Here is a 20,846-nt window from a genome sequence, read left to right as displayed (position 1 = left end):
TGGAACTAGCTCTGTAGACCAGGCTGGTCTCGAACTCACAGAGATCCACCTGCCTCTGCCTCCCGAGTGCTGGGATTAAAGGCGTGGGCCACCACCGCCCTTTTGACATTTTCTAAGTCTCAGTGCCTCTGGCTAAGCCAAATGATACCTGCAGAAGGTGTTTGAAATCTGAACTCCCCCTGCTGGACAAGACTGCTCTGTAACAGCTCCACACATCTCAAACTCCACTGTTAACCTAGAGATGGAGCTTTGGAGATGGCACACGCAGCACTTATGCTTGCCATGCTGCTGCTCACAGCTCTTGAATCTTAACGACAATAGATTTTCTAACATTGATCATGATCAGTTTGAATTTTCTATCAGAATTATGATGAGATGACTGAATCCCACAGCTGTCTGTGTTGTGGTATACCAGTTGTCCTGGGGTGTCAGGCTTGTGGGTTCCTAGTTACCATTTCATCTAGATAGTGCCTTCTTTTAGATTACTTGGGTCCTCAGCAAGCTTCTGAAGGTGACTTTCCAAAAAACATGGTCTTACGGCAACCATGCTCTGCTTCTGTGTGCAGAGATTGCTGTACACCAATGAAACCTTCCCCAGAGGACAAGGACAGCCTTCAATTGTAAATGAGGAGTGGCTAAAACTATCCAAGGTGTACATCCCTTGGTAATGACTGGGATGCAGGGACCAGAGGGCTGCAGGGTACCTGTCAGCTGCACTTGTGATGAGGTGCAGAGGAGAGACCACAGCTCCTTAGAGCTTGGGAAATTGTGTCCATGTCTCTAGTCATCTGTTTACTAGCCCTTGATCTGTTGTCCTGCACTCAGAATGCCCATGGTCCTCTCAGTAACTGTCTTTTGTTTCTCCTATGCAAGTTTCTGAGCCTTACTGAAGAAGATCTGAATAAATTTGAGTCCCTCACCATGGGAGCAAAGAAAAAGCTCAAGACTCAGTTGGAGCTGGAAAAGTAAGCATGAAATTATTTGATGTATGCTGAATGTTGGTGACACACATCTTTAATCCCAACACTTGGAGGCAGAGGACAGCAAATCTCTGTGAGTTTGTGACCAGCCTGGTCTACAGAGCTAGTTCCAGAATAGCAAGGACTACATAGAGAAACCTTGTCATTTTCTGGGTGTGGCCACTCTGCAATCCTAACCCTGAGACTGAGGCAGGAGGATAGGGATTTGAGTTTGAGGTAGTCTGGACTACATAGTGAGAATATGTCTCAAAACACCAAATCAACAGAGAGTAAGTTGTGTTCTTCTTAGTTTCTCATGTGCTAAGCAGTATTAGAACCTGCAGGTTTTAAATGTCAGGGTCTGGGTTACTTTATTTTTTACCCCATCCTCTGGGGATGCCCAGCATCGTAGGTGGAGCTTTGGCTTCTGTGGACCTGCCTGGGAGATGCATTGTAAACTGGAGTGTTTCTGGAGAGAAGCTGTCTGACTATGCTTGTTATTCACAGGGAGAAGTCAGAGAGACGGTGCCTCAACTCCTCAGCCCCATCCTTGGTCACCAGCAGTGGAGTGGCCCGAGTCACCCCCACCAGCCACGTGGGGCCTGTGCAGCCTGGGCGTAGCAGCCATGCTGCAGGTGTGTGAGGGCCTGTGGTTCAGATGTGTGGCATGTGTACAGGTGTGGTATGGTATTCTTCTGGATCAGAATTAGACTTCAGATCACTCTTGTTTCTCATTTACAGGTTTTAAATGTTTTACACTTAGTTTTCTTTATCCTGACTCTACAGGAAAGTGATCCCCCCCCCCCCTTACAGGGTTTCTCTGTAGCTTTGCCTGTCCCTGAACTAGCTCTTTTGTAGACCAGGCTGGCCTTGAACTCCCAGAGATCCGCCCTGCTTCTGCCTCCTGAGGCTGGGCTCAGGAAAGTGATTATATAGATGGCCTTAGGTGCCAGACACTAGTACCCAGCCTCAGGTTATTTAGACACTAGGGCCCAGCCTCAGGTTATTTATTTAGACACTAGGGCCCAGCCTCAGGTTATTTAGGCAGCAGTGTTAGACCCTGAACTCTTATGCTGTGAGGGGGTAGCAGGATACAAGCCAGAGAGGTGAAAAGGCCCTTGCCACGCAGGTGCCTGTCATGAACTGTTGCCTGGTACCCTTTCCCAGACCACTGTTGTCATTCCTGTCTTCCCATTGGAGACTTGAGAGACTTAGGGACTTGGGTTTTGCCAGACAGTGTGGCATACACCTTTAGTCCCAGCATGTAGGAGGAGAAGCAGGTGAATCTCTGTGAGTTTGAGGCCAGCCTGGTCTACAGAGAGAGTTCCAGGACAGGCTCCAAACCTGTTCCAGACCGTTTCCATCTAGAAAAACAAAGAAATAAAACAAACCAAAAGTGGATTTGGGTTTTCAACCTCAGTCGTCCTCCTCTTCCCCTACTCCCTGTCTGTGGAAGAGGCTGGGGACATATGAGTCAGTGGCTCTTGTCCTGCAGGAAGCACTGAGCATTGCTTTTTTCATCAGCAAGATGTGATGGATGCAAAAGCCATGGCAGATTGGTAAGAGACAAACGTCTGTCTTGGACAGTTCAGTCGCCGTAGGGAGCCTTTATGACAGATAGTGTTCATGGCTTCATGGCTTTTCTGTACTCTCGAGGACTAGACAGGGCGACCCACAGTGACTGGACATTGACCTTGCAGTGCACTAGCCTGGGTCAGAAGTGCCCCTTCCTTTGATCTAACAGTATGGCCTTGAGTAGTTGGTGTAGTGTTCAGGATTCTTGGATCTTAATCTGACCATGATTGGGGACCATGTTTCCTGGTGTTAGTGCCAGGGTTCTCTTGTCTATGGGCGAGTGCCACAGAGCTATTGACCTCTACCTGCCTTCTCCACAGAGCTGCGGGTGGAGGTGGAGCCACCGGCTCACCAGCTGCCCCGGGAAGGCAGCTCCTCTGAGTATTCCAGCTCCTCCTCTAGCCCCATGGGTGTGCAGGTGCGAGAGGAGAGTTCGGACAGCGCTGAGGAGAGCGATAGACGTAAGACACCTGTGCAGTGGCCTGTTTGCTGCCCCGCCTTCTGAGCTTCTGCTGGGTGCACACTGTGCTAACAGTCTTTTCTGTCCTCAGGTGTGGACATACATGTTGAGGGCACTGATAAGGAGAAGCCTGTGATGCTGCTGACTCACTTCCCATCCAGCTCTGCCAGACCCACAGCCCAGGTTCTGCCTGTGCAGAATGAGGCTGGCTCCAGCCCTGCAGGTCACCATCCCCTTCCCCCACAGCTGATACCTGCAGCTTCACACCTGGCACCTGTCCGCATGCTGAACTCGGTGCACAAGTCGGACAGAGGCAGCACAGACGTGAAACTCCTCTCATCCTCTGTTCACTCGCTTCTGTCCCTGGAGGAAAGGAACAAGGGGCCTGGCCCTAGAAGTGGCACAAAAGTGGACAAGAGCTTTGGCGGAGCTGTGCTGGACACACTTCCCTCAGCGGCACCCCATCCGCCAGTACAGGTCCTCTCGGGCCTTGTAGAGAACAATTCTGTGTCACCCACAGTCTCCTTTGGTCCCCGGGCCAAAGTTGTGCATGCAGCCACACTGGACAGGGTGCTGAAGACGGCACAGCAGCCAGCCCTGACTGTAGAGACCAGCTCGGCCACCACAGGGACACCAAGCACCGTCTTGCATGTGGCCAGGCCGCCCATCAAGCTGCTGCTGTCCTCCTCCGTCCCTGCTGATGCTGCCATCTCTGGGCAGACTTCTTGCCCCAACAACGGACAGATCAGTGTGCCCCCTGCAATAATCAATCCCCGGACTGCTCTGTATACAGCCAACACCAAAGTTGCCTTCTCTGCAGTGAGCAGTGTGCCTGTGGGCCCACTGCAGGGCAGCTTCTGCGCCAACAGCAACACTGCCTCCCCCAGCAGCCACCCCTCTACGTCTTTTGCAAGCATGGCCACTCTGCCCAGTTGTCCCGCCCCCAGCTCCAGCCCTGCTCTCTCCTCTGTCCCTGAAAGCAGCTTTTACAGTGGTGGTGCTGGCAGCAGCTCCCCAGGAAACATTCCTGCCTCAAGTCAGAACCACCACCACCACCACCACCATCAGCAGCCCCCCGCACCCCCACAGCCTGCGCCGCCCCCACCTGGCTGCATTGTGTGCACATCCTGTGGTTGCAGTGGCAGCTGTGGCTCCAGTGGCCTGACTGTCAGCTATGCCAACTACTTCCAGCACCCATTCTCTGGGCCATCCATGTTTACCTTCCCTTTCCTACCCTTCAGTCCCATGTGCAGCAACGGCTATGTCAGTACCCAGCAGTATGGTGGTGGCTCTGCCTTCCCTGTTGTACATGCACCCTACAGCGGCAGTGTGACTCCAGACCCTGTCCTAGGTGGGCAGTCCACTTTTGCGGTGCCACCCATGCAGAACTTCATGGCTGGGACAGCAGGGGTGTACCAAACCCAAGGCTTGGTGGGCAGCACTAATGGCTCCAGTCACAAAAAGAGTGGTAATCTGTCCTGTTACAACTGTGGGGCTACTGGCCACCGTGCTCAGGATTGCAAGCAACCGTCCATGGACTTCAACCGGCAAGGTAATCACTGGGAGGTGCTGTGTCTTCCTTGCTGTGCTGTCGTGGCTCCTGGGAGAGGTACCTATGGCTGCTTGGCTTTTTGAAAACATTGTAAACTTGTTTTTAAAGCCAATTTATTTAAAGGGACCATGTTAGGCCATTCAACTAATTCAGCTGTAATTTCAATTCTAAGGAATCCAAAGCCCTCTCCTGGCCTCTGTAGGCACCTGAGCATATGAATACACACAGACACACACACACACACACACACACACACACACACACACACACACACACACACCTTAAAAACAAAAATTATGGCCCCAGATCCTTGTTATCTAAATAAAATGAACTGGATGGAACTTTCAGGGCTGTGAGCTGCCAGTGATTGCTGCCACCTCCTGGAAGATATGTGGAAATTAAGGGTGGGGCAGTTAGTTAAGGTTTCTCAGCCAGCACAGCCACCTCTGCTGCTCTTGGGCTCAGGGTTCAGGGCGGGTGTGTGGTGTGCCTTGTGTCCTGCTGACTGGCTGCTTCTTCCTTCCCCTTATTTTTAGCTCCTATAGTGCGTCTTAGTTATTTGAATTTCAATGTCTACTTACTGTATTACAGCAGGCTTATTATTTTGTTGTTTTATTTTCTGGCTTTGAACTTGTGTTCCTCTTGTCGTGGACTCCAGAGTGCTGGGATTTTATTACCACACACCTGAATCACTAGGCTTACAATTGCTATATGTTTTGGAAAAATTACAGTAAAGTTAGAAAAGTTGGTCCCACTTTGCCCGTCTATGGGTTCCCAGCACCTCTATCTCAGGTTGTGCAGTTTCCTGTTGATCTTCACCATCTGGAGAGCTTTTAGAAGCCAAAATCTGTGACCTGAGAGATGCAGTGGTGGTACAGGTGGCTGCCTCCCTTCCCAGAGCTGACCTGCACCTTCTAAATCCAGGCCTTTCCTGCCCACCTGTGTGTACTGCCAGCCTCTGATGCAAGGTCCATGTCCAGAGAAAGAGATCCAAGGCTGTGATGAGAGCTGTGATGCTCTCCCCAAAGAGTCTTGTAAAACCGTGGTAGCCAGCTATGTATGACAGTTGTCAGTCCTAAGCGGCAGCTCAGGGCAGGTGGGTGATGTGTGCACTTCTACAACTGACTCAGGCTTCACCCTCTTCTCTCTCTTTCTCTCTCTGTCTTTCTTTCTCTCCAGGAACTTTTAGGTTGAAATATGCCCCTCCAGCAGAAAGTCTGGACTCCACGGACTGATCCTTTTTTTTTTTTTGGCAACAGAACATTTTATTAAGCCATGAAAAATCCTATAGAGAACTGAAGTCGAGTTGCTGTGGAGCCATGGAGACCTAAGGAAAATCCCATGGAGAACTGAAGTCGAGTTGCTGTGGAGCTTACTATTTTTAACCCAAAGGTGCTTTACTTTACTATACTGGATAGAGAATCTAGCATAGAAGTGCGTCAAACTCGATTTCATTGCCAAAATCCTAGTTTGGAGCTTGATAGAAGAATTGCCTAGTGGACGTCTCCACAGCAGTGATGTGGCCACCACACAGTTGTTGCAGCATGGAGACTTGTCTCCTGAAGATCGCTGGTCCTTCTAGGCTCACACACAAATTCCAGGGCAGCTATGCACGACCTGAGTCAAGACTGCAGGTCGGAGTTCTCTCAAGTGGAGTTCCCCCAGTCGGATCCAAGACCCCTATGGGTTAGGAAGTGCCAACTGGATTTTGATGTTTCCTAGAGTGGGCGCCTCACATCTGGCTTCTTAAGGATTGCACTACCTGACAAGGACCTCTTCATTCTGGGAGGCAGACTCTTCTGGGACCCGACAATGTAGGGGACTCCATCAGTGGGCATTGGAGTTGGCACCAGCAGGCTGCTCGGCCTAGTACACCCAAGGTCGCAGGGTGTCCTTCTGCAGACACTTGGAGCAGTTCCAGGTTTTTAATATTTTTTTCTGTAAACAAATTTACACAATATTAGTAGATAAGACATAGCTCACTCTTGACAACTTCGTTTCTAAGGGTCCAAGTCCCAGGGAATCCAGTCACCGAGGCTTGAGACCACCCCTCCCATTGGTGGCTTTGAGCCTGCTCTGCTCTCTCCAAACAAGAACCAACTCCTGAGGACACGGGAATGACTCAGCTTTGTGAGTTGACTATGACTGATGGTCCTCATTCTTCAGGAAGCTGGCAAATTGTCGTGTCTCAAATGGTTTCCCTAGGACCCCAGCCCCAGAGCTCACTGCTGACGAATTCACACTTGAGACAGTTCAACAGTAATACAGGCCTGTGATTTATGAACAAAAGACTGGAAACTGTCAGCTTCTTTTGTATTAGGCTGTGTGTTGATAGTTAATTCCGTTAAAATCGCCTGGAAAACTTCTGTAGAGAGACGCAAGACTCCTCGAAACCACTCACCAGTTATGGTCCAGACCGGGGGGAGGAGCGGGAGGGGGGCGGGCTTACTCCTCAACGGGGTATGAACCTGTCTACCCACCACAACGGAGGCATGAGGGGCTTAGACATTCAAGGTTAAAGGGAATTTTATGCTCAAATAATGTTATTTAAAATGCTGAAGCCTTTGGTGTTAAAAAAGAAAATTAATGGTAAGATCTTGCCAAGGATTTTCCAGCTTCATATTTATGGAGAAGAAAATCTCAGTCCTTAGACCATTCTTCAGATGGGACAATCACCCTCACGCAAAATTAGTGTAAATCACAAAATACCCTATAACTGGAGGCGCTGTGATGCAAGGCTTCATATTCTAAGATGGGCTTTCTCTCCGTGGAGACCCACACAGAAGGCTTGAGTGTTGTCGATTCTATGCAATGCAGGATTGATAGACCTCTGTTCTGTCCATGGCACACAGTATCCCATCTGTTCTGAGGGGATGGTGATGAGGCGTTAGGGGATGCTCTGTTGATCTCTCACTCAGTAACACTACAGATGTCAATACAAGAACTGACACACTTTGCCTTAAAGAGCACCAGACTGGGATCGGTCGCATTGTGTTAATAAGGAAGACTTAGAGTGTTCATTGATGTTTACGATTTTAATATTTCTGAAGGCCGTTACAGTGGCCTGGATATGTGCTGAAAGCCAAACTTTTAAATTTTTTGGTTTTTTTAAACAAAGAAATATTTTAAATAAATCCTATTTCAACACAGAAATTGTTGGAAACTGTCTCATAGCAAAAGAAAAAAAATCATTTAAGTTTTTTGTTTTGTGGTCAGTATAGGGATTGGAAGTGTCTTGTTACCCTTTCAGCTGTTAGCCTGAAAGACAGCAGTCTGCTGTGGCAACTCCCACGTGACTTGTGCCATTCAGCTGAGGTGAGCGAGCCCCAGCACCATCTCAGCTGTGCTGAAGTCTGTGTCTGGAAGCCGCCGGTTGTCTTTGGAAGAGCTTGTGTGGCATTTCTGTGAAGCCGGCAAGGATTACATCACGCAAAGGAACATGCACAACATGGAGGCGTGGGCAGATGTTTGCAGATAGGGCTTACTCCCAGAGCCTGTAGAGGCCGTCAGCATGGCCAGCACTTAACTTCTTCACTGTTACAGCCTGAACAGACCAGCCCTTTCCAGTCATTTTTCTAAAACTGCTGTGTCAGATGGCAGTGGTACCCTCGTAGGCATGGCCCTGGGGCTGCGGCGTCAGTTCTGATCCTGTGTTAACATCTCAGGGTAGGAAGTGGGATAAACATAGGAAGGAGGGCACAGTGTTGGGATAAAACAGCTATGTGACCTTTTCTGTTGTTTAAGCAAACTACTCAGTTTTCTACCTTACTTTCTAGTTTTTATTTCATGCTTGGTAGTGACAATTGGAAAGTGTTTTAATGCTGAAAACTCCTCTAACTTCTGAAGAGCACTGAGGAATGGGAGCTAGCTCTTACAGTAAAGACAAAATACTTCTTGAACATATATACAGTTGAGTATTAGGAAACCAGCGGCACGCTCATCTCCCAAAGATGATAGCAGCCTGTTAATGCAGTAGTTAGCAGCTTCCATGTGGAATTCCAGTTAGGCTTCCAGTCCTTTCTACAAGTCAGACTGGCTTGTACTACACGCACGTGCAGAGGCCGTCGCAATGGCGGTACCTTTGCCTACATGTGTGCCATGACAGTCCCTTAAGGACAGCCCGATGGGAACTGGGTCTCACTCTCCTAACTCCGTCCCTGTCACTCTTTCTGCTTCCTGGCATTTGGTCTGATACACGCTAGTTTTACAGCCAGCCAGTGGGTGGCATTATTGCTAAAGTCTTAAAAGGATGCAGGGACTCTGTCTGCTTAACCTCATCCCCAGTGGCAGACTTGGGGAACCTGAGCAGGGATAGCCGTCCTTTCCAAGGTGCCCAAGGTGCAGGTGACTTCCATAAAGCGAGTCAGGTGGCTTAAGAAACCATGGGGTCCAGAAACCGAGCTGCTGGCCTGTCCCAGTTTGACTGAATGCAGCACCTGTAGTCAACACTTGGCAATATTTCAGAAAAACCACATACTGTACTGGCAAGGCCACGTCCAGGCCGCTGTCCTACCACAAGGGGGCAGTGGCCCAGCCCTCAGCACAGGTCAGTTCTCACGCACACACAGAAGAGGTGTTGGTACCAAGACTGAAACTATCACAGATTCTATTGGGCATATTTTCTTTTTAGGAATGAAGGACAATACTCCCCATTTTTGAGCCATTCTTTTGTCAATTCTACAAAATTGCATGTAACTTTATAAATATTTTTAAAAGATATAGTTTTGTAAATATTTAATATTCTGCTAATTTGATTTTGAATTGTAAATGTCAAGTATTCTGTTTTTGGGGTTTTTATGTTTTATTATACTTTGTTAAAAAGGAAAAATGTACATTTTTAGACTGTTTTTATGAGTAAATTTAATGTACGGAAAATAAAAATTTTAAAAAACTCAAGTGTTTGATGTTCCCAGATCTTTGTCACCGAGGCAGGACAGTGAGGCACCTTCTTTCTTCCCTTTCATACTTTCTGCCAAGGTCCCCAGATTTGAATAGTGTCCTCCTAGTACAGATAGACGTGGTAAAGAAGTTCCAGCTGCACCATCTTTTGGCAGTCACACCCTGAGAATGTGGTTTTCCAGGACAGCGACAGCACTGCTCAGACAGACTTGACCAGTATTTTGCGTTGTGAGGGTTGCTGAGGCAGAGCTGCACCTAGAAGGCATCTGCCAGCAAAACCTCAGATCCAGAGCTGTCCAGTTTCACCTGGACAGTGTCTGCAACCCGAGTGCAGCTTCTTGGGCTGGTCAGGGGAGACTCTGTCTGCTCTAAGCTGAAGTGCTTACTTACTCTGGCTCCCAAGTGCCAGCAGCTGTCGCCCTGTGGTCTGTGTGCCCTGGTGGGCAAGGCTATCATGTGAGCTCGCATAGCACTGACATCATCCTGACAGCTGGCAGGTCAGCTATGCAGAGAGTTTAAAACCAGAGCTAGTGGCAAGGTGTTGACCAAGGACAGGAAGATGCCCTCCCCTTCAGCACACTGCAGGGCCCAGTTCCCACACTGACACCATGAGACAGACAGCTCTCAGACACGTTCAGTTGTGCCTTTATTCACTTAGCGCATTGAAGTGTACAGGTGTCCTATAAATGAAGGCCGCCCCTCTGAGCAGCATTTTTAAAGCAGTATTACAGGAATCCTTATTGATCGCACCGTAGTTATAAAAACCAGGGACATAATGACGTACACAACCTACACAAGACAGGTAGTCAGAATATACATGATGTAAATAAAATAACATTGAAAGATTGGAAGTTAGCAAGTGGACAGCTGCATGCAGGGAGTGGGGAGGGGGAGGTTGACTGTAGGAGGTGGTTATGTTGGCTTCCCTCCAGAACAGCAGGCAGTTCTCACTGAGATTCTCAGATCACAATGTGAGTGACCAAGGGTGGTCTGAGTGTCACAGTGGACCACATGCAGGGAGCCGGAAGCAACGGTTTGCTTTAATTAGAACTGGCCATGGGTATCTGTCAAGAGCACGTATCTCCTGCTGCTGTTGTCACAGCTGACATCTAGTGAACTGACATGGAGTGGGAGAATCTCAACAGCTGTCTGATAGAACTACCTTACAAAGACAGTTATACACTAACAAATTATCTTATAGCTGTAAGCCAAGTGCAGATGGAGTGCATTGAACTTCAGAGTTCAGGCTACCATTCGACAGCTGCATCCTAATGCCAACACTGCACACCTGCTTGCTCCCTTCCCTGAAGCAGGTATGGGCCAGACAAAACCAAACCAGAAGAAAAACACTTTGCAGCCTCTTAGGAAGCTAGACCAAGCGACCCCTTGTTCAAGGCTGGAGCTGGCCTCTGAGCAGTGCTTGAATGTCTGTGGTAGCGTCTAGACAGCAGCGAGGAAGCTTCCCTGCACTGCTGAGGGTGAGCGTGATGGTGCAGCTGGGGGCCTCCGCTAGACAACCTGGGCCTAGGGACTTCTGATGCAGACTGCTGAGTGAAAGCCCTTTGAGAGAAGGCAGCTCCCAGGAAGACTGCGCCCCTGATGCTGTTCCATTTTAAATTTCTACTGAGAAAAGTGTCAAAATAACTTGGTCTGTTTTATTGGCAACTTAGGATGCAAAGTATTTTATTTTTAAACTTCTAAAGTCTGAACACAAGAGAGCCTAGTTTAGGTGAGTTTCCAAGCTGAATGCGCTTGCATGGAGCTCAGTTTCTGGCTGACAAACGGTTCCTAACACCCTAGGTGGGCGCCTACGTTCTGATCTGTGAGTGGTGAGCGGACCAGCATCCGCTGGTAACGTCCCTTTTTTCCTTGGTAAGGGCTTAACAAACATTAGGCATAGTTCTGGTCTTACACAGCCAGTGCTGTTCCAAATGTCTCCTGGGAGGCATACACCATGTACAGAAAGCCGTCTTCATCTTTCTCGCTCTCGTACACTTCAGAGATGGGCGTGGACACGCTCACCATGCTGTGCCCATTCACCAGGAGGAAGAAAGCTTGATTGGCGTTGAGCTGTAAGCGCCTTCTGTGGAGATAAGACAGTGGAGAGACTCAATGAGGTCTCCAATCTGTGTAGAACTTGGGCCACTAAAAAAAACCCACTGATCTGGCAAAACTAAGCAAGCCCACAGCCCTCTTCTTAGCGTGTTACAGAATTCGGCGGTGGCTGGAATCAGGGACTGGTTCTGTATCTGAGGCCAGTTACATCCTGTCATCCAAATAGCCATCAGTATTCAAAATCTACAACCAGCCAGACTTTATGTTACTGCAGCTCTGTTACACATCCTCTTACTAACACCCACTGTCCAAGTGTTCCTGACTGTTTGCTGGGATGGGGGATCTCAGACGGGCCAGCAGCAATCCACCATGCCTAGCAATCTTTTAAAGAACCACTATCCAGTACGTGTGTCCAACCTATAGCCCTCAGATGTGACACCGTTATAAACAAGCTAGACCCCACTCACAGCTGCAGAGGGGACATGCCTGCCTTACAAGGACATGGAAGAAGGAGGAGGCTGACACCAAGATGGGAAAAGAAGTCTCACTCAAGGAAACAGACAGAAGTGGCCACATACCTAATTATCTTGATGAGCTCGCTCATGTTCACGTGATCGGGTACAAGGAACTTGGTTTTGTCCAGGACGGGCAGTTGCTTCTCACCCTTATATCGCTCTATTATCACCTGCAAAAGCCAGAGACATTTAGCCGCAGGCACAATGCTCCCCATGCTATGGCCAGTACGTGCCCTGTAGAGTTAGGCCTAACCTAACTAGTCTTCCCTGTGACACTCCTGTGGCCAGCATTCATTCACAGCTCTGTGACACAGGACATGCAATGGCTACCAGGCACCCTTTTTTGTTGTTAAATTGTACTAGGATTAAAGGTGTGTGTCACCATACCTGGGTGTTTTTGTTTTGTTTTGTTTTGTTTTTTCGAGACAGGGTTTCTCTGTAGCTTTGGTGCCTGTCCTGGAACTAGCTCTTGTAGACCAGGCTGGCCTCGAACTCACAGAGATCCGTACCTGGGTGTTTTTTTAAAAAATAAGTTTCACACTGTAGCCCAGGATAGCCTTTAACACATGGCTATCCACCTGTGTCACCCTCCTAAGTTCCTCAGTGCTAGAATCACAGCCATGAGCCTCATGATACCCAGCAATATATACAGTTTTATGGATCAGATGGTTATGAGGTCCTCTGTGAGAACAAGTACTCTCAGCCACTGAGTCACCCATCCAAAAAAGTTAAACTGGAAACACACACACACACATATATAACATACACATGTTTGTTTTTGTTTTTCAAGACAGGGTTTCTCTGTAGCTTTGGAACCTGTCCTGGAACTCGCTCTGTAGACCAGGCTGGCCTCGAACTCACAGATCTGCCTTTCTCTGCCTCCCTAGTGTTGGGATTAAAGGTGTGCGCCACCACGCCCTGTCCCCCCACCAAAAATATTTTTTTTAAAAAATGTTAAAAGCATGGGCTGGAGAGATGGCTCAGCGGTTAAGAGCACTGACTGCTCTTCCAGAGGACCCGGGTTCGATTCCAAGCACCCACATGGCGGCTCACAACTGTCTGAAAATGCAGTTCCATGAGATCTGACACCTTCACACCAACAAACATAATAAAGTTAAATAAAAAAAGTTTTGAAAAAAAAATGTTAAAAGCAGTCAGGTATGGTGGTGCAGGAGGATCTGAGTTTGAGGCCAGCCTGGAACAGAGTGAGTTCCAGGACAGTCGGGGCTATTACACTGAGAAACTCTTTCTTGGAAAACCAAATATGGCTGGGCGGTGGTGCCGCACGCCTTTAGCAGAGGCAGGTGGATCTCTGTGAGTTTGAGGCCAGCCTGGTCTATAAGAGTGAGTTCCAGGACAGGCTCCAAAGCTACAGAGAAACCCCGTCTCAAACAACGACAACAACAAAAAACCCAAATACATAATTTCATCAAAAAAATAATAAAAACTCTAAAAGCTATGTTTGGATATGTGGCACATGTGTAATCCCAGTATGTGGAGGCTGAGGCAGTGAACTGCCTTGAATTTAAGTCTAATCTGGATTAAAATCCAAAACTAAAGAAAAAGCTGTTATAAGATTTGAGCATTGATGGGCCTAAGAAACGACAGTTTCCAAGTGCCATGGGCATCCACCCAGAGAACAGAAATCCCTGCCTGGTCATGGCATGGCACAGAGGAACACGACCACGTGCTTTTGGAGGGAAAGCACTTGTCTGCACATGCTCCCTGGATGTGACCTGCATGTGCTTCCTCGAGAGACTGTCTCAAGCTGCCACCCCCATCCCTGCGAGATTAACAACTCCATCCTGTGGCTTGCTTAGAAGCATGGCATCCCTGGGAAATGCCAGCTGTGGGTGCCACATACCTGGGTTCATGAGGCAGACCCTCCACCAGTGGGGTAGTGAAGGAACATAGAAGAAAGACCTTGGCACTTTCCTAGAAGGTCAGAAGCACGGGAATACTAGAGGGCTGTCCCTGATCCCTTTCCTTGCTCACTGTCCTGAGACTGGCTCTGAGCAGGTCCCAGCCTCTTGTTGGGAATTCCCATAGTGACACAATCATCTCAACAAGCCTGGCTTCCCTCTCCAGTTCCTAACTTCTGCTTTTCCTTCACTCTCCAAATTTGGAAGATGTACAGGTCATGGCGGAAGACGTGGCTGGCTGGTCTGAAATAGAACTCTGCCTTCAAAGTTTCCAGCCTGAAATGCCTGAGAGCCAACCATTGTGGCCACCCTTTTCTCAGCTAGGCAGCACCGAGCCTGGCTCTCTTGCTTGCTTGGCGTCATGAGCAGATAGATGGGCAGCAGAGTCTCTGCAAAGACTCTGGAGCTCTTGTGGGAAGGAGCTGCTAAGCCTGTGCCCAGACCACAGCCCTGCAGGAAGTCGTGTACAAATCCTGGCAGGCTTAGGGAGCTGGGCTTCCTGCAAGCAGGTCAGGCAGGCACTCCAAATGAAGGATGGGTTCAGTCCAGGAAAAGCCGCTCCTCACGGGGCTCTGCCCAGGAAGCATACTCTCAGGAAGCTCCACCCCATGTAAGGACAGGCTGGGAAATGTCCAACCAGCGCAGAACAACATGTCCCACCTCCCCGCACCTGCAGCAACAGTTCCGTCCCCTCCCTTCCCAGAATGGGATGGATGATGGGGTTGGTGGGAAAGCTACACAGGGGCACACCTGCAGGACCTGGCGCTGGGGCTCCCTTCCAACACAGGGACAACTGACATCCTGAGAGGCTAAGTCCTCTTCTGTTGTGTCAGAGGCACGACACCAGAATTCCTCCCACAATGTGGGGACTAGCTATAGAACACTGAGCAACTTTGAACCTTGGTCTGTCCATGCCTGACTTCACAGCTCTATGTAAAGTCTGCAACCAGGGAACAGAGCGGGGATGGGGGGGATACCGATGGCTGTCTATCGGCAAGACACTCAGTTAAGGGGCCAAGAATCATGTCCCTTCATCTACAAAGCAGCCATACCACCCTGAGGACTACTGATTCTGACTGACATATGCCATCCTTGTGTCCCTAGCAGTGGGGGCTGGAGTAGAGTTCAGTAGTTAATGCTCAGGCCCTTGGTTCAATCCTGGGATCACAGAGGGAGAAAAAAAAAAAAGCTAAGTTCTAGCCCATCTGTCCCTTTCCCCTTTGACATGCACAAGAGCAACAAGTTCCGGTCAGGAAGAAATGCACGTGGCTAGGTGGGCACACAGAGCCTGAGAGCCCCAGGGCTCCTGCGGGGGTGGGAGGAGCTGTCTTGTGGGGCCAGGGTCCCCTCTTGCCCAGAAGTATAATCACAGTCACAGCAGAACCTACCGGGATCTTGGTGGGGTGCTGCTCCCGGATGAGCCGGACATCTTCCACTCTTTGTTCTGCAAGAAAGGAAGAGACAGGGCTAAAGAGATGGCTCAGAGGTTAAGAGCACTGGCTGCTTTTCCAGAGGTCCTGAGTTCAATTCCCAGCAACCACATGGTGACTCACAACCATCTATAATATGAGATCTGGTGCCCTCTTCTGGTGTACAAACATAAGACAGGTGGTAGTGGTGCATGCCTTTAATCCCAGCACTGGGTGGGGGTGGGGGGCAGAGGCAGGCAGATCTCTGTGAGTTTGAGGCCAGGCTGGTCTACAGAGTGAGTTCCAGGGCAGGCTCCAAAGCTACAGAGAAACCCAGCCTCGAGAAAAAAAAAAAACAAAAACAAAAGAAATACATGCAGGGGGCTGGAGAGATGGCTCAGAGGTTAAGAGCACTGACTGCTCTTCCAGAGGTCCTGAGTTCAATTCCCAGCAAACACATGATGGCTCACAGCCATCTATAATGAGATTTGGTGTCCTCTTCTGGCAAGCATAACTGGAAAGAATGTTGTATACATAATAAATAAATAATTAAAAAAATACATACAGGCAGAATACTGTATATTTAATAAATAAATCTTATTATTATTATTATTATTTTAAAAAAGGAAGAGGCACAGTGATATCAGGGGCCCCAGTTCCTGCTGGTGACAGTCCTGACAGAGGCGAGGCAGAGCAGCAAGGACACCTTTCTCTGGACTTCAGGGATGGAATGCATCTCACCACTGAGCACCGAGGCAGTCAGTGGGCCCAACAGCAGCTCAGCACAGCTCAGCGGTTAAAACCCTCATTTCATGGAGCTGCGAAGCCAGATGTATAGCCATACAAAGCAGGTTAATTGTGTATCCCGGGGGAGAAGGGGGTGTCTCCCAGTGTCTCCTCTGACAACATCTATCATTCCTGTCAAGGCTTGTTAAGTTTTCAGTCTAATGCAATTTTCACTCAGGACTTGTGGTTAAGGGAGGGGAGCCCTTGGCACTATTCAGGACTTGTGGTTAAGGGAGGGGAGCCCTTGGCACTATTCAGGATGTGTTTTAATTATTTTCTGAAATGGTCTCCCAGGCTGGCCTCAAACTGGAGACCCTCTTGCCCGAGTCTTCCCAGTGCTGAAATTACAGCTGTGCACCTGGTCTACATGTGAAACCCTCTCTCAAAACACACCCCCAAAATCAAAACCACACCAAGCCGCCTGTTGATGAAACACGTTCCTGAGAATATCTGTTTCATTGTTGGGTTCTGGAGATAGGGTCTCCTTCACACAGCTTGGCCTTAAACTCACCATAGCTAAGGATGACCTTGACCTCCTCAGCCTCCCTACCTCACCAGGCTGGGAGGCAAAGAGCCAGTCTTATCTTCATTTTCAACTTTGTACCAGGCTTTTTGTGCCCAGGACTCGGCCACACAGCTGGAGACACGTCATTCATGAAAGGAGGAGGTGGCGTTAAGCAAAACAAACCTAACAACTCTGACGCTTTGGGGAACACTCACGGTGTGTGCAAATAGCTTTGTGGAAATCTTGAGAGGGCTCCAGAAAAAATGCTGCTGTCACTGCACGGAGACAACCTGTGGCACTGCCAACTGCACTTGGGTCAATTTTTTTTGATCATCTTTAACAAAGACCATGGAAATAACTCCTGTGTTAAATGCAACCACAGGGCTGCGTTCCCAGCCAATCCTTAATATCACCTTAAGCAGGGACTCGGAGACTAACGAGGAACACGGCTCCACAGACAAGGAAGAGCCCTAACTGGTATTTCTACCGGTGGTTCGTTCCTCTTGCAGGAACATTCAGGCAAATTCAGCTGCTCCTCATAGTAAACTCAAGAGGTTGGGGGATGTGCTTGATGGCAGATTAATGCCTGGCACATGTGGGGCTCTGCAGAGCCAAGTGACCAGCACCTCTTCGCTACCTCTGTGCCCTTCTCTATTCTGAAGAGCTGCCTTAGCTTTCTGCACACATTTTCCTGTCACCCCACAGATGGGACGGTACCATCTATACCCGGCTTCCTGCTTCTTTCCAGAAGAGCTCTCCATTGTATAGCTGCTGAATGCTCCGGGGTGTAGGGTAAGTCACTGCGATGAACTCAGCATACATTCCACACTCTGGGGCTGTAGAAATGGCTTACAAGGAACACTGGCTCCTCTCAAAGAGGAGCTTACAGCCACCTGTGACTCCCTTTTCTGGCCTCCACGGCACCAGCAATGCACACGGTACACAGACATATGTGTAGGCAAAAGAATCATAACACATAAAATAAGAAAGCTTAACTCACAGGGTCCAAACCCTACTAGGGCAAGCTCTTTCTTTTACAAAAACCAGGCGTGGTGGTTCACACCTTTAATCCCAACACTGGGAGGAAGAGACAGGAAGATCTCTGTAAATTCAAGGTCAGCCCAGTCAATATTTAAAATAACCAGCTAACCACTACTAACAAAGAACCCTAAATTAGCACGTGTTAAGATGGGAACGTCTGGGGACTGGAGAGATGGCTCAGCGTTTAAAAGCCCTGGCTGCTCTTCCAGAGATCCCAAGTTCAATTCCCAGCAACTGCATGGTGGCTCACAACCATCTATAATGGGATCCAGTGCCCTCTGTTGTTGTACAGGCAGACATGCAAATAGAGCACTCATGAAACATAAATTTTTAAAAAAGATGGGAACATTCAAGCAGAGTCAGATTTCTTCAAGGAGAAATAGCTATCATCAGTAAGCAGAGAAGGAAAAGGTCAAAGGGCTTCACCATCAGAAATCACGATGTCATTCTGATTTGTCCCAAAATAAGGCCCCAAAGGGAAAGACAGGAATAGGGTTTTTTTTTTTTGTTTTTGTTTTTGTTTTTTTTTTGAGACAGGGTTTCTCTGTGTAGCCTTGGCTGTCCCAGAACTCACTCTGTAGACTCAAGCTGGCTTGGAGCTCACAGAGATCTGCCTGCCTGAGTGCTGGGACTAAAGGCGTGTGTCACCATGCCCACCTAATAGATGTCTTTTTTTTAAGTAAACAAGGGACCAGACTGATGGCCCCACAGGACGTGCTCAGCCTTTAGCTGGCTGCAGGGCAAATGAACTGGGGCAAACCTGGAAGTGTGGGGAACTAAGGGCATGCTGGGGCCTCTGTAAGCAGACAGCTGCTCAGAGGCCATCAGTGTGTACTGGAAGAGACGGGTCCTTTAACTGTAAGGGCATATTTATCACTCCTGTGTCCACTTTTCTGGTGCTCAGGACCATCCTGAGGAAAACGAGCGGTGTGTGGGAAATAGGTTTGTTATTAAATAAATGGATCACCCCCTGTGTGTATGTGGCGGGGGGGGGGGGGTTCGCTGTAATCACTTTTGAGAAGAGTGCACCCTGAAACCACTCCATCAGTTTTCATTTGTTTTTCCCAGACAGGGTTTCTCTCAGTTGCGTGACTTTCTCTGAGTTCAAGGTCAGCCTGGTCTACGGAGTGAGTTCCAGGACTGGCTCCAAAGCTACAGAGAAATCCTGTCTCAAAAAACCAAATAAACAAACAAACAGGCCAGGCGATGGTGGTGCACGCCTTTAATCCCAGCACTCGGGAGGCAGAGGCAGGCGGATCTCTGTGAGTTCGAGACCAGCCTGGTCTACAGAGCTAGTTCCGGGACAGGCTCCAAAGCCACAGAGAAACCCTGCCTAGAAAAAAAAAAAAAAACCAACCAAACAAAAAAAAACCCAACCAAACAAATAGAAAAGTATAAATGAAGTTGGTCCTCCTGTCTTTCTGGCCTCCAGAATGTCTTAGGCCCCTTCCAGCACTGGGGATGATGGCTACTTACTGGAAGTGCAAAAATTTATGACAGAAAGCTAATGGGATTCTGCCACTAGGCGGATCCTGAGCTTCACTGGCCTAAGCCCCACCCAAGTTCTTTAGCTACAAAGGGTCTGTTTGGGGTGAGTCCTAAATCCAACCAGTTAGCATCCCCTCAATGCAGGCAGAGAAGACTCCAGAGCTCCACCAACCCAAATACCTTAAAATGGAGATGCAAGAGTGATCTTAGCCTCCACAAAGGGGCTGCTCCAAACAACATCTGTATGGCAAATCTCTAAACTCTGTGCCCACAGTCAGGACCACTAAAGTCAAAAGCAAGGGAAGCAGCAGCCATCAGACCCCTCGCTTTCTTCAGAACGGCTTGGGGTAGGGGAAATGAAGGCGAACTCTAGGGAAACACATAAAACGCGTTCTAAGGTAAAGACGGAGCTTTGGAGAGTTTACCCCTCAGACACACAGGGGATCCGGGTCCTGGCTAATACGCACGTCTCACTCCCCCCCCCTCCCTTACTCCTCATCTTTCTTGACGACTGTTCCAGAATAAAGATCACTACAAGCAAATAAGCTAGCTGTCAACTTTCCGTTATGAGACAAAGGCTATTTCTCCTACCCAAACGTCCCCAGGCGACTGCTGGAGCGGAGCAGGGATGGCTGGGTACTGCCTCGGGGCTTGCGGGGCGTCCGGACCTAGGGCCCCACTGAGGACACAGCCGAGACCGCCACGGCTACGGTCCCCTCTGCCACCCGGGTCGCGTTCTCAGTCCCGGCGGGGACGCCGAGACCACCGATGACTAAGGGGACAAGCCGGGCCCGGGCTACCCAGGAGACTGAGCCGGCAGGGCTCGCTAAGCTGGGGGGGGGGGGATGAAGAGGGAGACCCTAAGGGCCCGTGCTGCATCCCGGCCCCTCATGACACCACCGGGATCCCGATCGCCGCCCCTCACGACAACACCGGGACCCCGATCGCCGCCCCTTACAACACCACCGGGATCCCGATCGCCGCCCCTCACGACACTGCCCGGATCTCCCACCCCAGGGACCCGCGCGCGGCACGCACCGAAGCTGCGGCGCTGCTTGAAGGTCTTCTCGGACGGCATGGCGCGGGGGTCCGGGATCAGAGGCTCAAGCTCCCGCGACGGCCACTTCCCTTGTGTCTCCTCAGCCCGCAGCTGAGTCAGGTGACCCGCGGCACGTCAGCCAGGGCGGGACCAAGGGCGGCCCCGACAGCCGCCATGACTGGAGTGGCGGAATCCAGGGCGGTGTGCGCGTGCGTGCCTGCGGCCAAGGAACGGTCTGTCCTGCGCGTGCGCCGGCGGCGGGGTGGGAGAGGGGGAGGGAGTGCTGGTGAGCAGCCTGGACTGGTGCCGAGACCTGCAGACACCGGTCCCCCTCTGCCCACGCATGATTTGGTGGGTGTCCCAGATCTGCTCCCTTGGCTGATGTCATTTGACATCTCTAAATCCTCAAAAAAAAAAAAGCCTACTTGAGGTCTTGCCTTTGTTTACGAACTCCAAGATGCCTGGAGACTTCTCTTGAATCCGATCTTGTGGCGCCTTCCCCTGCGTGCCCTGTGAAGCCACTAACACAAGTATATACTCCTAGACTAATCTTCTTTTTTTTTTTTTTTTTTTGGTTTTTCGAGACAGGGTTTCTCTGTGGCTTTGGAGCTTGTCCTGGAACTAGCAGCTCTGTAGACCAG

At 49.5% G+C, this 20,846-nt stretch overlaps 2 protein-coding genes across 2 annotated transcripts in view; one reads left to right on the top strand and one right to left on the bottom strand.

Moving 5' to 3' along the window:
• Zcchc14 (zinc finger CCHC-type containing 14) overlaps window positions 1-9,444 on the top strand; it is a 56,565-nt gene extending 47,121 nt beyond the window's left edge. Inside the window, exons 9-13 of the mRNA XM_005345781.3 lie at window positions 874-965; window positions 1,467-1,594; window positions 2,855-2,995; window positions 3,086-4,546; window positions 5,726-9,444. Of these exons, the coding sequence (XP_005345838.1) occupies window positions 874-965; window positions 1,467-1,594; window positions 2,855-2,995; window positions 3,086-4,546; window positions 5,726-5,781 (1,878 nt within the window). The 3' untranslated portion in view covers window positions 5,782-9,444. The remainder of the gene's footprint in view (window positions 1-873; window positions 966-1,466; window positions 1,595-2,854; window positions 2,996-3,085; window positions 4,547-5,725) is intronic.
• A 623-nt stretch (window positions 9,445-10,067) lies between these two features.
• On the bottom strand, window positions 10,068-20,337 carry Map1lc3b (microtubule associated protein 1 light chain 3 beta). Its single transcript, XM_005345780.2, has 4 exons — window positions 20,205-20,337; window positions 15,326-15,381; window positions 12,079-12,185; window positions 10,068-11,528 (listed from the first exon to the last, which is right to left on the bottom strand). The coding sequence occupies exons 1-4, from the start codon at window positions 20,242-20,244 to the stop codon at window positions 11,354-11,356; spliced, it is 378 nt and encodes a 125-aa protein (XP_005345837.1). The 5' UTR covers window positions 20,245-20,337; the 3' UTR covers window positions 10,068-11,353.
• Between the last annotated feature and the right edge of the window lie 509 nt (window positions 20,338-20,846).

Source organism: Microtus ochrogaster, chromosome 4, assembly GCF_000317375.1.
Source record: "Microtus ochrogaster isolate Prairie Vole_2 chromosome 4, MicOch1.0, whole genome shotgun sequence".
Lineage (NCBI taxonomy): Eukaryota > Metazoa > Chordata > Mammalia > Rodentia > Cricetidae > Microtus > Microtus ochrogaster.
Note: the sequence above shows the minus strand (reverse complement) of the source record. Positions and strands in the feature narration are given on the sequence as shown.

Excerpts from the sequence above, each read along its gene's own strand:
- Map1lc3b (XM_005345780.2), bottom strand. The coding sequence starts at position 20,244 with ATGCCGTCCGAGAAGACCTTCAAGCAGCGCCGCAGCTTCG. Across the intron at positions 12,186-15,325 it reads AGCACCCCACCAAGATCCCG|GTGATAATAGAGCGATATAA; the intron begins GTAGGTTCTGCT and ends TGGCTTTTGCAG. Across the intron at positions 11,529-12,078 it reads GAGCTCATCAAGATAATTAG|AAGGCGCTTACAGCTCAACG; the intron begins GTATGTGGCCAC and ends TTATCTCCACAG.